Source organism: Pyrgilauda ruficollis, unplaced genomic scaffold (assembly GCF_017590135.1).
Source record: "Pyrgilauda ruficollis isolate IOZ18807 unplaced genomic scaffold, ASM1759013v1 scaffold3, whole genome shotgun sequence".
Taxonomy (NCBI): Eukaryota; Metazoa; Chordata; class Aves; order Passeriformes; family Passeridae; genus Pyrgilauda; species Pyrgilauda ruficollis.
Genome location: NW_024524377.1, coordinates 14342306 through 14357055, shown reverse-complemented (window position 1 = coordinate 14357055; position 14750 = coordinate 14342306). Strand labels below are relative to the sequence as shown.

General features: G+C 38.7%; 1 protein-coding gene across 3 annotated transcripts in view; it reads left to right on the top strand.

The window, feature by feature from the left end:
* The window catches only part of RBMS1 (RNA binding motif single stranded interacting protein 1), a 142488-nt gene that overhangs the window by 72068 nt on the left and 55670 nt on the right, over window positions 1-14750 (top strand). For all 3 annotated transcript variants that reach the window (XM_041472958.1, XM_041472957.1, XM_041472959.1), the window contains exon 2: window positions 5586-5761. In XM_041472958.1, coding sequence (XP_041328892.1) covers window positions 5586-5761 — 176 coding nt within the window. The remainder of the gene's footprint in view (window positions 1-5585; window positions 5762-14750) is intronic.

Here is a 14750-nt window from a genome sequence, read left to right as displayed (position 1 = left end):
CTGTAATCTCAACTGTAGTATTCTGGGCATAGTCCTTTCATACCAAGATATGGAACATGTAGAGCGGTTTTTTTGGGAGAAACAGAGGGCTGGATCTCCAGGTGCTCCTGGTCTGCCTGTGATGTTCTGTGACAGGCAGAGTCTTTGCCCGATGCCTGCCTCCACCCTCAGGGTCCCACATCTTCCCAGTAGTTGTTTCTGCTCTGTGTGCCTGAACCACTAACACCTGTCATCACCACCTAAAGAAAGATGGAACAGGCTTGCATCCTGGGTATGCAAATAGCTCTGATCACAAAACACAGTGTCCATAGTTGCTGCCTTGTGCAGTTCACCAGCCCTTTCTGGAATAGTCCCGTTGGCTCTTACAGTGTCGCTATGAGATCGGGCTTTTTACCCGTGCAAGGAGAAGTTAAGATTGGTGGTTTAAAAGAGAAAAAGGGGGCAGGTATCAGTGTTTTTCCTGCCTGAGGAGATTTTCAACAGAAGTCTGGAGCTTCTGAGATACTCTTTATACTGGTGTCATGCTGAAAATGCTTCGATTTTGTTGTTGAATCTTCCTGTGACAAGTGCTTACAGACTGAAGAAGAGCAGTTGGAGAAGCTACCCTAAGGCAGGAGATGTGAGTAAAGCAGCAGCAAAGCTTTCAGTTTCTACTGGTTGACTCATGTCCACTGAGAATTGAACTTGGAGAGGCCTCCAGAAATTCAGTTTTGCTTGCTGTAATGTTTCAGACATGATGAGGAAAAACATGAAACAGAATAGTGCAGGACACTCAAAATGGCATCTCCTCTGCAGCTGTCACTTTGCTGGCTTAGAGTAAGGGATCAAGGTTTAATGTTTCCTTATTTAAAGAAAGGTAATAAAGCAACTGTCTTCATCCATGAACACTCATTTCTGTTAAACATTTGGAGTTCTTCTTTGTGCTAGGGACATGATTTAATTCCAAATGAGTTCCTGTTTCCTAAGCTGTGTACAAAGTGTTGCAGTGTCCCGTGCTTTCATTGTACATGTAAAGTTTTCTCTAACCTGAAGTGTTAGGTAGATTAATAAATAAACAAGCAACGCCCAATTTAATGAAAAATAATTTCAGATTCAATACTTTTTCTCACTGTTTCACACATCCACAGAAAATGTATGGTAATTTTTATATCAGTGCCATTTACTGAAGGTGCTGCTTTCAAAATCAGGGAACTTAGGCAAAGTAAGTACTCAGGCTGGGTAAGCAGGTGTTTGTAGCTTAGTCACCTGAGCAAAGCTAGGGAAACACTGCTGATGAAATTTTGATACTGTGAGATGATCCAAGTAGGAATTCTGGCTAAATCTGATAGTTAATGTAGGCTGCAATTTGTGGTTTGAATTTAGAGTAGATGTGTGAGAACTTTGTTGTAAAAAGTCATAGTACTTTTCCCATTAGGAATTTTGGCTGAGTGATTAAACTCATAATTAAATGCTAGCATGTTATATAACTTTATAATGTATATTTTATTGCACAAAGTTAGAGACTTAAATGGAGTGCTACTGTAGTGATCATACTCTGTTTTGGGACAGTGACTTAGAGTCACTGTCCAAGTTATCTTCTGCTCATTGAAGTTCTGTTGGAATTCTGTAGTCTGAAGGCAGCAGGGATCAGTATCTCTCAACCCCCAGGTCAAAGGAATTTCTTGGGGTTATTCTATTTTGGTTTGGTGTCTTTTTTCTTTTTTTTTTAAAATCTGTTGACAGAAAAGAGATTCTTCTGTTCCTAGGTAGACAAAATCCTGCTCTGACTTATTTGCAGTCCTTAAGCATAGAATGGCTTATAAGAAAGACGGGAATGGCTCATATAAGATGTGTATATTCTCCAGCTGATTTTCAGTACTTGCAGTTATTCCCATTTGGGGTTTATATTGAGAATGAAACACAGGCAGACAATTCTCCTTGTTTTAAGGCACTTCATGGGGACTGTTCAGTCACTGAGCTTTTTGTTTTCCTAATAAGTACCTGTGGTTTTCCCATTGCTGTGGTGGGGCTGTGGAGGGCTGGAGGGAAGGTCCTCAGAGAGCAGCTCCTCACAGCTGGCTCCAGAATGGGCTGGGGAGATCATAGAGCAGATGGGCTGATTATTCTGTCACTGGCCTTTTTTGCTTAGATGTTTGTTGAAGATGACAGGAAGGAAACTGCTGTTTAAAAAGAGCAATGGCTAATTACCTCTTGGAGTGAAAACTAAAGAGGAAATGACAAACCAGTGTGACAATGGTATTTCTTGTGAACAGGAATATTGTCACAAGAAATAATGTTCTATTGCTAACATTCATTCCTCTTATTCTTGAGTTCGGTGTTTTAATTTAAGATGCAATGCTTATGAAGAAAAATTAATAAATGTATTTTTGTGTATGTTGCAATATTGCAAATTATTGCGAGGTCCATATAGTAAAAGCTTAAGAACAGATTTGATAGGAATTTTTAGCAGAAACTACAATTGGTAAACAAAAACTTTTCAAATTTGATTTCAGGTTTTAGACAGAGCACTCAGTTAAGTTTTGTGAAAGCTGTTTCTAAACAAACAACCCCAAACTTTGGCCAGGTCTCCTCTGCAGAATGTCTTGCCAGCAAAGCACTGTGTATCAGCCAGGGGTGTGGAAAAAAGTCATACATCCCCGCTGACATCAATATGTTGGCAAAAGCCCAGGTGTGGATGCAGCTGTGCAGGCAGAAGAGAGCTTTTATCGGCTTGGCTGATGTTGTTTGGGGAGGTGATGCAACTACGCCAGCAGACAAACTCTCAAACTCTTCTCCTGGCCCGCGCTGGCAGCGTAGGAGGCTCCGCCAGCGCGGTCACGGCGTCGCGGCTGCACTGCCAACCAACCCTTTGCAGCAAGAGCAACTGGAAAAAAGGCCCCTTTGAACAACAGAGGGACCTCTATAATTTAGTTTTTATAAGTAGTTGTCGATGAGGAACAGAGCGGAAAAAGTGATTCAGATTTTAAAATTAAAGTTTTAATGTAAAAAACGTGGTTTAGTTGTATGGCTTTAAGGAGTCGCTGTCCCTTTAATGGCTGTCTGTCGTTGGGGTGCAGGCTTTGAGAGCTGCAGGACACCCAGCACATGTGTTTTGTAGAGCCTCTAAGGCTTGTGAAGGTATGAGTCTCTCTGGAAGCGCTGAAAAACCTTCTGTCTATAAACTGAGGAAGACAGCTATAGTCCCATTTACATTCCCATGATGTTTGAATGTGACCACTGGCACTAGAACATCTTCATGTTTAAATAGAAGTTTAAATTTCTCAGAATGGAGTGTTTATGTTTTACAGACAGAATTAGGATTCCTGCTCTCTCTACACACAGACACACATTTTCCTCTCCTGCCTTTGGCCAACTGGTGACAAGATTTTGCAGAACTCCAGTTCTTCATGACATAGAAAAACAAAGATTTTAAGGGAAAAACACTGTAAGAAATAAAAGCAAAACCAAACCAAAGATACTGAAAAACTTAATAGAGGCTCTTAGCCTTCTGTTGTAATTTAGAAATAAACGAGTTTAGATGAAGACAGGTATGTGTATGTTGAGTTTTCTGGCAGCTGTACATGCACGTTTTGAAACCGTAAACAGAGCAGTTTTGCATTTGATCACTGCATTTTGAGAACTTCACTGAAGGCTTTTTGAAGAGAATTTCACTGTGCCAGACTAAGTTTTTTCTGTTGTGAAAATGTTTTGAAACTAGTTGCTCTGTCATTCTGCATTGCTTGTAACCCTAAAAATAATTGCCTGGCGTTACTGGGAGAAGAGTGGTCTGACAGACTGACTTGTGCTGCTATTGTTAAAATCCGTCAGTGTTTCCATTGCAAACTTGGAAGGGAGCATTTAATCTTTTTCCCTGGAAGAAAGTCTAGATCAGTACTTCAAATCTCTTCCAAAATATTTATATTTGGAATTGATGTTTCTAAAAATCTCTGTTAAAAACAAAAAAAATCTCTAACCCTATGGCAATGAAATATTGATACTCAGTTTTGAAATGCTAAATGATCAGGAATGTACTTCATTCTTTTTTGTAATTTTCAGTTCAATTAAATTGGGCAGCAACAATGTTACTGCTTATCAATGTTGGTTTTATAGCAAGCCTTACAGTTGGCTGTTCCAGGCCATTATAGCTGCATAATAAACTTTGCAATATGCCAAACTGGAAGATTTCAAAACCTTCCTAGGGAAACACAAAAAAGAAGCACATAATTACCATAAAGTATCTGATATAAGGCATGCCTTTGTACTTTTCTCCCACTCACAATTCCATTCCAATTTCTTGAGGTTATCTCCAAAATAGTTTAGCTTTTCTTGTGTTTCATGGGTGCTTTAAACAGAGCTAAACTCTAATCCTTTCCTCTCTGCCTTTGCATTCCTGCTCCCTGCCTTGTGACAGCCAAAGTCACTTTTGCGTAGTGCAAAGCCCACATGCGGTGTACCAGATCAGGGAAAATAATTTTTTGGTTCAGTTTGTGGCCATACAACTGTTTGTACTAACCCAAGGAAGAGGGTGGCACTAGGGTGGGAACAAGCGAGTCTACATTGACATCTCACTTTATATTCCATTTTATTTTTTTTCCTCTCCTGTGCTTTTCCTCTTTATTCATGGGGCAGTTCTTTGCTATGAGTTTGTGGTGGAAGCTCAGGCTTCTGCAGGAAAGGAGCCACATGCAGCCACTTTGTCAGTGAAAACTGTGTAGTCACAAGATATTTACAGGCAACTTCATCTTCTAGTATATTTTTAAAGTATTCCTCTCTTAAAACACCACAGACAGGTTCTTAGTACTTTTTGTACAGTGCCCTGCTATACTTCTCTTAATGCAAATGATTTCTCTATTGCAGATTTCCTCTAGGATGTTTTTATGTTCTATTGGGGTCTGATTTTAAGAGCAATAGCATTAGATACCTTGAGGAGTAGGTAGAAGTGCTTCTGTGCTTTTCTCCTTTTGAAACTTGAATTTTTTGCCATTATATAGAGCCTTTTTCTTAATAATTGTGAAATAATCCACAAATATGGAGACAGACAGCAGTATGAAAGTTCTCCCAAGGCACACCATTCATTTAAAGTCTTTTTCTTAAGCTATCTGTGCTCCTTCTCTATCTCTAAAAAAATAATAGCAATATTTTGTGATGTACTAAAAGCCAAGAGATAGAAAAGAGGCTCCTAATTATTTTTGCGTTTTTTGATAGATTAAGGAAAGAGCATGGTCTTTGTGTCTGCCACAATTTGACATGTGAAACAGTCATAGTGATATAAACTTTGTACCTGCTGGAACCTAGAGGAACAATAGTTCCTATTTCATTTTCACATGAGATGACACAATGAAGAGTGATAAAATCCTTTGAGTAATATTCAGTGAAAGTTATATATAATTTGACCCTGTGTCTTGCATCGAGTGGTGGTCGGCGATATCAGGAAGTGCCTGTGAGTCCTGTCCCAAATGTGGTGTGAAAGCAGTTGTATTTAAAATCCGTGGGTAATTAGGAACAGGTTGAACACAGTGCTCCACATGGTAACGAGGCTGCTGTGGGCTGAGCTGATGTGCATGCTGTGATTGTACCTGTACTTTAACCTGCTTTTTCCTTTGCAGCAGTCCATTGTACCAGCCCACCCAATGGCTCCTCCTAGTCCCAGCACCACCAGCAGTAATAACAACAGTAGTAGCAGCAGCAACTCAGGATGGGATCAATTAAGTAAAACTAACCTTTACATCAGAGCACTGCCTCCAAACACCACTGATCAGGATCTGGTAAAACTATGCCAACCGTAAGTACTACGTTTAAATGTAAATTATAATTTCGTGCCTTAAAAGCTTGTTGTAGGTACCCAAGATGAGTGTTTGGATTATGAAGAAAGAAAACCAGATACATAAACAAACAGCTTCATGCTGTGATATGGTGGCAGGTTTCAACTTTGTTGGCAATCAGAAGGAAAAGATTGTTTGATGCTTTGGAGAAGGAAAGAGAGTGAGAATACAGTGGTGAACTGAAGCAACCCACTGCTTTCGTAAAAGCTGTGATTACCCGTTGGGTTGTTGAAATCACAGATAAAATTAATACCTAAATATGAAACTTGCTATTGAGAACCTGCAGAGAGGGTCTCCTCTGTTCACTGCTAAGATAATCTGTTGATACAAACTTGAGTAATTATTCTGAATCACTGTAAACTACAATGTGCATTTGAAGGCTTATCCTAGTTTCAGACTAATTCATGGCTGTACTTTGCACAGTTATTTTTATGATTAGAAATAGCTGGTCCATGTAACAATCCTGTCTAGTGGCTGAAGTTCTGGGTAGACTTGGTTTAGCAGAGAGCTTTTTGGCAATGTTGTTAACTTAAGATTTTTTTTTTGCTTAAGAGAGTTATTTGTTCTGTTTTTGAATTTTTACAGCAGCACGTGCCTCATACTTTCAAATATGGGTTATGTGTCAAAAGACTGTACAGTTGGGTTGTTTATATGCTATTTAAAATCACCTGCCTTAAATATTTTACTGGATTTTTAAAATGTCTTAGTACTTCCAGAATTCATAGTGCACTTTCTGGATTATTTTGAAATCAAAAGTACTCTACTAAATTTTCAATACTACATGTAGGAAAACATACATATCTGTCTATTTTGGATGAAGACTTATTAAGATTTGTATTTAATGCTACTGCTGAAATTTTAAAAATAATTTTATGTTCCATCTAGCAGATAAATTAATAGGAGTATACAAAAATAGAGCACAACACAAGTAGAAAAATTGATAACAAAACCTGTAAATTTTGGACCCAAGCTTATGTGAGGTACCTTTGGGTTTGAATATTGCAAAAAATCTGATACCTAATTTATAGAGGAGATTTTATTTTTTTAATTTTAAAGAAATTGGACTTTCAGGGTAGTAGTCACATAGAAGTTGTCCTAGTATTATAATAAAAACAGCTTGCTCTCAGATCTTTAAAGAAAAAAAGTTATATTTGCTTATTTCTCCAACAGCAAATGAAATCCTTGTGTTTTGCAGAGAAGAAAATAGATAATCAATCTTTGAAAAGGCTTGTTGAATAAACTCAGCACTTTTACAGCTTCCCATGTGACAATGACTTCTTGTAACTTGAATTTTAGCTGCAAATGTACATTTTACAGAAGTGGATTTTTCCTTCCTGTTTTTATCTTTTGAACTGATGAAGAAACCTTGGCCTGTGCACTCATGTTATGTTAGGACAGAGCTGTGAGGTTATTTTGCAAAGGAACCACCCCAGTAGCTACTATTTGTGCAGTGGTTACTATAGCTCCTTAATCTCTTTCTGAAGATATTTTGGTTTGCACAGTCTCAGATGTCATTGATGCATGAACAATATTGTCTAGCCTAGAAAAAAATATTTTCAATAATTTGCTGTAACTGGTCCCCTTCCTCTTAATTAGCCAGAGATTGCAATTTTGTTGTTGCTGTTCAATATATAATTGGAATTGGAATAGCATGAATTGTATAAATAAAGAACAGGCAAAAACTTCAGCCATGAACTTGTTGACTCAATTCTGATGTGAATTTTCAGATGCGGAAGGTTATGACATTTATTCCTGTGAGATATTTCCCTCCTAAGGATTTTACCTTAGGAAAGGAGCTTGTCTCAAAATTCTCCATTTCTGCTGAGGAAGGAAGTGAGATGTCCAGAAACTTTAGGTTGGGCAACATAATGCCTGAACAACTAACTGGATTTGGCAGTAAGATAGAAATGCAGCTCTCTCCCTGTTCACCAAAGCTCAGTAATCCACTTTTGTAGACCATGGGAAGTTTCAGATGCAAACCATTTTCTTCTTGTAAATCTGCCTAAGCTTCTAGGATGTAGAAGGGAAGATATTCTTGAAAGTGAACCTGCCATGTTCATTGTTTAAGCTGAGATAATGCAAAATAAATGGAGAATAGAATCTTGGACACACAGAAGTCAATTAAAGAGATTGTTGTTTACTCCAGGTCTCTGAAATATTTTTTTATCTCTTTCCAAATTCCTAAGATTTTACTGAGAGGCTTTTAGAGTTATTTTAGCTCCTTTTCTCCATACAGATTGGGTCTTGCTATCCTAAGAGGGTGTCCACTGCAGTGCTTGATGCTAAGAATGGATAGAAAGGCTGCTCTGCATTTTGTAGAAATGATCTTGCTAGCTGGCAATAAGCAGCTTTTGGTGGATGTACATAAAAAGGTCACTGGCTTTCTTTGTGTCTTTTGGCTGATGTCAGACAAGACAGAGAAACACCTGTGGGTTGAGGAAATCTGGTTGAAAAACATCATTGTCATTGCAAGTACCAGAAACATCCCATCTGCAGAGATTTTTCCTTGTGATCATCATGGACTTGTATCATATATACTCCACTGAAAAGTTATTTTCAGTGATGGTTATGGTAGAGAAAGATTGCTTTTGACAGAATCCCTCAGAATACAAGCTCAAGTAATATACAGAATTCTTGTGTGGGGAATTGTTATCCTGTGACTTCTGTTTGATTTAGTCAGGTTTTGCATCATTTCTTCTCATGATAGCAGTACTAATTTTGGCCATGTTCTTACTTTGTTTAATTCTTTTTGGTGAATCACTAGAAAAACCCCTTATCAATTATGGAAGTGTTGGACTTGCTCTCCTGTTGTAGCACAGCTGTGAAGTCTTTGTGAACACAGTGAGCAAACATTCACCAGCTTTCTGGAAAAGTATTTTCCTGGCAAGAACACAGTTTGCCAATATACGTGTCTACAAATCTGTCTCCACCTTCAACTGATTGGTCCTTTTTGTTTTTCTATTAGGTGAAGCTCTTTTCCTCTTTTTCTGGTTGAAAAGAGCACATTATGCTTTTGTTGTGAGGGCTTGGGAGCATGGCTGTTTTTCAGAGCATATTTCTGGCTTTTGTGTCAGAACTGAAGCTGCCATGTTTCTGAATAGTTCATTCAAACTTGAGCCTGCTACTCCAGTTCTACATTGAGAAACCAAATTTCTTCATATCTGTTGTGCCAGAGGCAGAAGCATGGGGAGGACTAAAGTAGGTATTGTTTGTCACAAAGATGTCATGACAGTCAGCCCAGAACCAGAGGAGTGTCAGGGGGACATGATGTGAGTCAGTCCTGGCCACAAGAGCTTCCCATCAGGTATGTGGGAGTAGGCAGAGCAATCAATGCAGTGGCCTGCAGATCCTGTCTTTTCTGTGGGAGTCTGGACAGGAGCAATCAGCTGAATAGCGCAGGAGCAGAGGACAGGAGCCAGTGAGGCTTGGGAAAGCCTGCAGGAAGTGCCTGACTCTGCTGTGTGGTTTCTTTTCACAACTACAGAGTGCCATTGCTGCACTGGGCAAGCCTCTGCCATGAAGAGCTGGTTTGACAGGGTTGCTGAAGCAGTGTTTACTTCAGCCATGCCTAATTGCACTCCCTCCTGGTGTAGATATCAGTACTTGATATGCTTTCTTCAGCTTTTCAGATGGGTTTTGAATGTATTATTTAGGCTTTAACTCTACTTTCTTATTTGGTGACGCTTAGTCATTTCTTTTAACTTATTGAATATCTGGATCTGACGAGACAAGATTAAATCCATTCCAGTTATTCACTGAAATTGTTGAGCCTGCTTATCTGATTAGGGACTTACATGATTGGGTCTTAGCGATTCAGTCAGGAGTTTGTAACTTGCTTTGACATGTTTTCTAGGTGCTTTCCAGACTCTCACTAAGCACTGTGCTTTGCTGAGGATGACCTTTATGCTGAAGCCACATGGTTCCAAAGCCCTGTACTTTCCACTGTCTAGCTTATGATTTACTTGCTGGCCTGCAGCAGCATTGTGTCTGTGTAATGCTGTTTCTTCGGAAACCTCCTTTTGTGAAATGTACATCATTAAATGAGGATGATGCAGCAGACCCTTCATCCTCCTGACAATCCCCAGTCCCTGGGTGAGATTTCAAGCTTTGAGGCTTAACACAAGTCTCCTCTGTGCAGTTCAGCATAAATCATCTGGTCAGCCCACCCTTTGGTATTTTCCCTTCCAGGCTGTTTTCTCACACTGTGCTGCTTGTAAAAAGCTGTTTGTAGTCTATATGATATTTTTGAAATCATTTTTTCCTCTGGACAGTTTCACTTAGTTGGCCTTCCCCCTTAAGTTATCACTGTAGGGTCATACTTTGGGTTTTTAATGGGATTGCATTCAGGAAAGCAGCTGCTTTAAGATAACAAAATACAGAATTACCACAGCAGGCCATTGTTCTGTGCCAGGATGGTCTGCACACAGAAACAGAACCTTGCAGTGGCTGCCTTTGCATATGTGCATTCTGAAATCACTTGTCTTGTTGAGAGAGTAATTTAAGGGATCCCTGCAAAATACTCAGCATCATGAACACAGGCATAGCCAAAACAGCTGGCAGGCTAATGCTTTTCTTGAAACATACAACCCAAATGTGACATACAGCTTTGTTTCCAATACATACTTAGTTATATACTCCAATATTTCCCTGTTTTGAGACAAGATAGCTTGAAAGTTGTTTCAATTCCCTGTTCTTAGTAAAAGACGTATTTTCATTGTCATGTGACTTTCATTAACATGTTAATGTTTCCCTGTTCTTTGCTGTGTAATTGTGACCTCTCCCATGTTGCCATTTCTCGTCTCCTTCAAACATATTTAGAACTGGAAAGAGGTGAACTGGAGCTCAGACATTTACTGTAGCAGGGAGCTGGCACCACTGTGGTCACTGAAGATCAAGAAATTAGTTAATTTTACTCAGTATACCTCATTAGAAAAAAAAAAAGGCTGGACTTTAGAAAATAGTCTGAACATCTCTTGCATTTAACTCCTTGGGAGAGTGATCTGGGCAGGTCATTGCTGCTTGGAAATAGTTATAGCACGTGAACACAACCCCTTTAGATAAATGGTGTGGCTAAGGGGAAGTGGAATGGAAGTTTTCAATGCTAACTTCTCCAATTCTCTTTAAAGTATTTTCTCTTTATTCCTTTTTCCTTTTTTCTCCATTTTTCTTGCATTTTTCTTTCATGGTTTGCTGGCTGCAGTGAGGTATTACGTTCATAATTATGTGGAATATGATTTCATGTAATATAATTAAATGTGATACATCACTGTCTCTGAAACTGTTTCCTTTGAGAACAGTATTAATACTGATTGTGTTGTAGCAGGAGCCTATCTATTGTTCTACCTTTTTAGGGTGGAAAGAAGCCCTCTGCAAATTTATTTTTTTCAGAATTACATGTGCATTTTTAAAAACAGTATGGTTTCATACATATCTGAATAAATAACATCAGGTTTACAAAATAACATTTGGTTCTAGGAGGAGATAGATTCCTTTGTGATTGAGCAGTATGTGATTTGTACTGTTCAGATTGATTGCATCATGTTTTTTCTTTTGTCCCTGTTCAAGGTGTGTGGTGTGGTTGGGGTTAATGTTACCTGCAGTAGGTTTTCTTTAACTGCACTTTTCACTCAGTTATGCTTTTCAGAGCTAACGTACCCCCAAGGACAGTGAAGGTGTTCTCCCTGGATGCATTCATTGATTGTGCCAGTGCTGTTGCCTGTGCAGTGGTGTGGAACACAGTAGAGAAACACCCACAGGAACCCTGGGACCTGATTTAGCTCATCTCCACTGTGTTCTGCCCAGCTGAGGCACCCAGTTTCTCAACCAGACAGACTGTCAGAGGAGGAGTGGCTTGCCTCTTCACTGTGGTGTGTGAACCGGCTCTGCTGGCTTCTGTCTGAGCTGGTGATCTTCTGAGAGGTTGCTGTCAAAAATATGTATCCCATTTCTACAGCTGAAAAGAAATAGAATTTTGTTATTGTACGTTCCTTTTGCCAGATGCACTGGAGAGATGTAGGTCTGATATGGAAGTTTAAATGCTCCTTTTTGTCAGGGCTTGACTGCCACAACAAGTAGCGAGGCATTTGCTTGGTATGGCCTGGGAACTGCAATTGGCCTGGAGATGTGATGTTTGGTTTAAATCGTCATTTCCTTTATAGTTTAGCAATGGATTTCAGCAGTCACCTCATGTAGTGTTTAGCCTGGCATGATGTGAAGGAAGACTCTCTTTCTTCCCCTCAATATTTGGACTTTAATTAGCTAGAAATAAAATTCAGACAGCTTTACATTCATGATCAAATTAAATCTACACTGTAATTCTCTTTGAGAAGTTCCAGGGTGTTTTTTTATAGTAATGCTTTCATGTAGAATGTTTTTAGGGACTCATAGATATTTTCAGGGAAATTGTAGATGAGAGAAAAGTAAAAAAGTTGTCCTATCCTCCAGATGCAGATAGTATCTCATGCCTCAAATTTAAAACAAATGTAGTTTTAATTTTTTCTCTCCATTTTTTCATTGAGCAAAGATTGTGGTTTTTTAAAGTAAGTATTTCATTTAGCCTAACTTAAAAGCAGTTCCCCTGAACACATTGTTTAAAAAACAAGTAATCCAAATACAGACGCGCGAAGGAACTCTGTGTTTGCCCTGTGCTTGCAGATGTGGAGGTCCAGTGATTGCAAAACTCCCTGTCCCCTGGGAGATGAGAGTTTTGTTGCAGTGTGGGGCCAGAGGAATGGTGATCCCATGGAATTTCCTTGAGGAAGTGGGGGCGAGGGAGGAGAGGAGAGTGGAAGGAATGTTTCAGCTGCAGCTGCTTGTAAAAGAAGCACTAGGAAAACAAATTTGGTAAAAGTTACCACCATTGAAGATCTCTTCTTGGAAAACAAAAGCTGATTTGGTAGTGCAGGGCTAGGTATTTGTTGTGCAGAGATGCAACCACAGAGCTGCAGGAAAGAAATGTCCAGTGGCAGCTGTTGGAATGTCTTTGATCAGGGTCCCAGTCCCCAGCTCCCCAATGGCAGGGACCTGACGCAGATGGGACGTGATAGCAGCAGTTATTCACTGGAATAACCAGTAATTCAAGAACATTTTGAAGGGCATAGTTTAATTCCAGTGGACTACTAAAAATGTTAACAAGTACTAATCAAGCTTTGTGGCGGGTTCCATGATGCCAAAATCTGTCCCTTGTGTCAGAGACCCCTTAGGCAGGCGTCTCAGTCAGAAACCAGCCCAGAATTGACTCAGCTTAAAGCCCAAGTTGGTTTTGGCCTCAGTGTGCTTACATCAAGCTTGTCCTTTTCTTTGGGAAACCATTCACCATAGAAATCAGGATCAGTATTTGCAAGCAGATTCTTTTGTCCAATATCCAAAATCTCATGTAGTTTCACATAACTTGTAGAAATCTTTTGAAGTATTAAATTTGTGTGCTAAAGATTCATTCTGCTTAGCTCTGATTTCTATAATGCTAACTCCTTGAAATTAAAAAATGAGCCATCGGGCGTTGACATGTTCTAAGGCCACTCATTTTTTGATAGCCTTTTAACCTTTTTTTACCCACATTATTGCCAAGCTACATTTAGGGTTTACAAACAAAAGCCCTAAACACTTTGCAACCCACATAATAAATATTCATATTTACCTGCAGAATGAAAGCAGTAGCAAATATTGGTAAACTAGTATGATATAATTAATTTAATTCAGGTCCTGCTACCTCCAATGAAATGTGTAACCGAGGAAATAGAGAAAACAGTGTTTATCTTTAAAAAAACCTCCACAGAATGTTAAGCCTTGATCCTCAACTTTTTTCCCCACAACTCCTAAAATTTTACCCTGTTTTGACATACAGAAAATGTCAGCTGCTTCAGTTGAGTTTGAGCAGTTTCCTTACTCAAGGCTCAGAAAAACTCTGTAGAAAATTAAATCATTAAAGAGTTACTGAGAGAAGAATTAGCATTTCATCATTTAAATGTCTGATCTTTATAGATAAATGTGCTGTACCTTGGGAAAAAAGTAATTTTAATTTGAATGTTGATATTGTTATGATATATGGACATAGAGCAAAAAAAACCCCGAAGAAAACTCAAAAAGAGAAGAGTTCGATTTGGGGTCTGTTTTGACACTGTTACTAGTACAAATATTTCACTTGGAATAACCTGTGTGAGTTGGCTTAATCATTTGCAGAATCAATTGCAGTGGAAGAAATATGTTCTGATTTGCACTCCTATCCTATACCTTACATGTCTATTTCTTCTCTTACTTATTTTACCAGAAGAGGAAAATTATCCACCAAAATGTATGTAACTTCACTTTTGGTTATAAATAATTACATTTAATTAACTAATAACTTTGGCCATCTTAACTGAAATATGTTAGCCTAAAATGTGTGTTCTTCTTAAATGCTTGTTTTCCATATTCTGTACAGTTGTGTAATTTTATATGTTATCTTTAGAAGACAGAGTCTGAGTCAGTATTTTTTACTAGGAAAACATTGTGGGCTTAGGTTTTACACATTATTAGTATTTCTAATCCTAGTGCTGCTTTTTGGCTTACATGTAGTCACTAATAAGCTTTCACAAGTCTTCTCAAAGTATCAACAATTATTCTGTTGCATTAATAAGGACTTTAACGTCTGAGTGAATACAGTAGTGAAATAAGTGTTATGTTAATAAAAGATCTAAAATTGTAAGAAAAGAGCTTCATGCAGGGTAGTACAGATACATGAGAAACCTCAAATCTTTTATTTTCAAATTCTTAATGTCAGAAATAAATCTAAAGACTTGAAAAAGATCCAAACTACTGACTTCTGGTTTCAAGGACTTTGCTGAAAGGGTAACTGAAGAGTTTTTGGAGCCAGGAGACGGGCACAGTTTTATAGTTCAGTATATAATTTCATTTAGTGTATATATCAAAGCCCAAATGGACTGCTGTGCTCACAAACAGAAATGCTTCCCC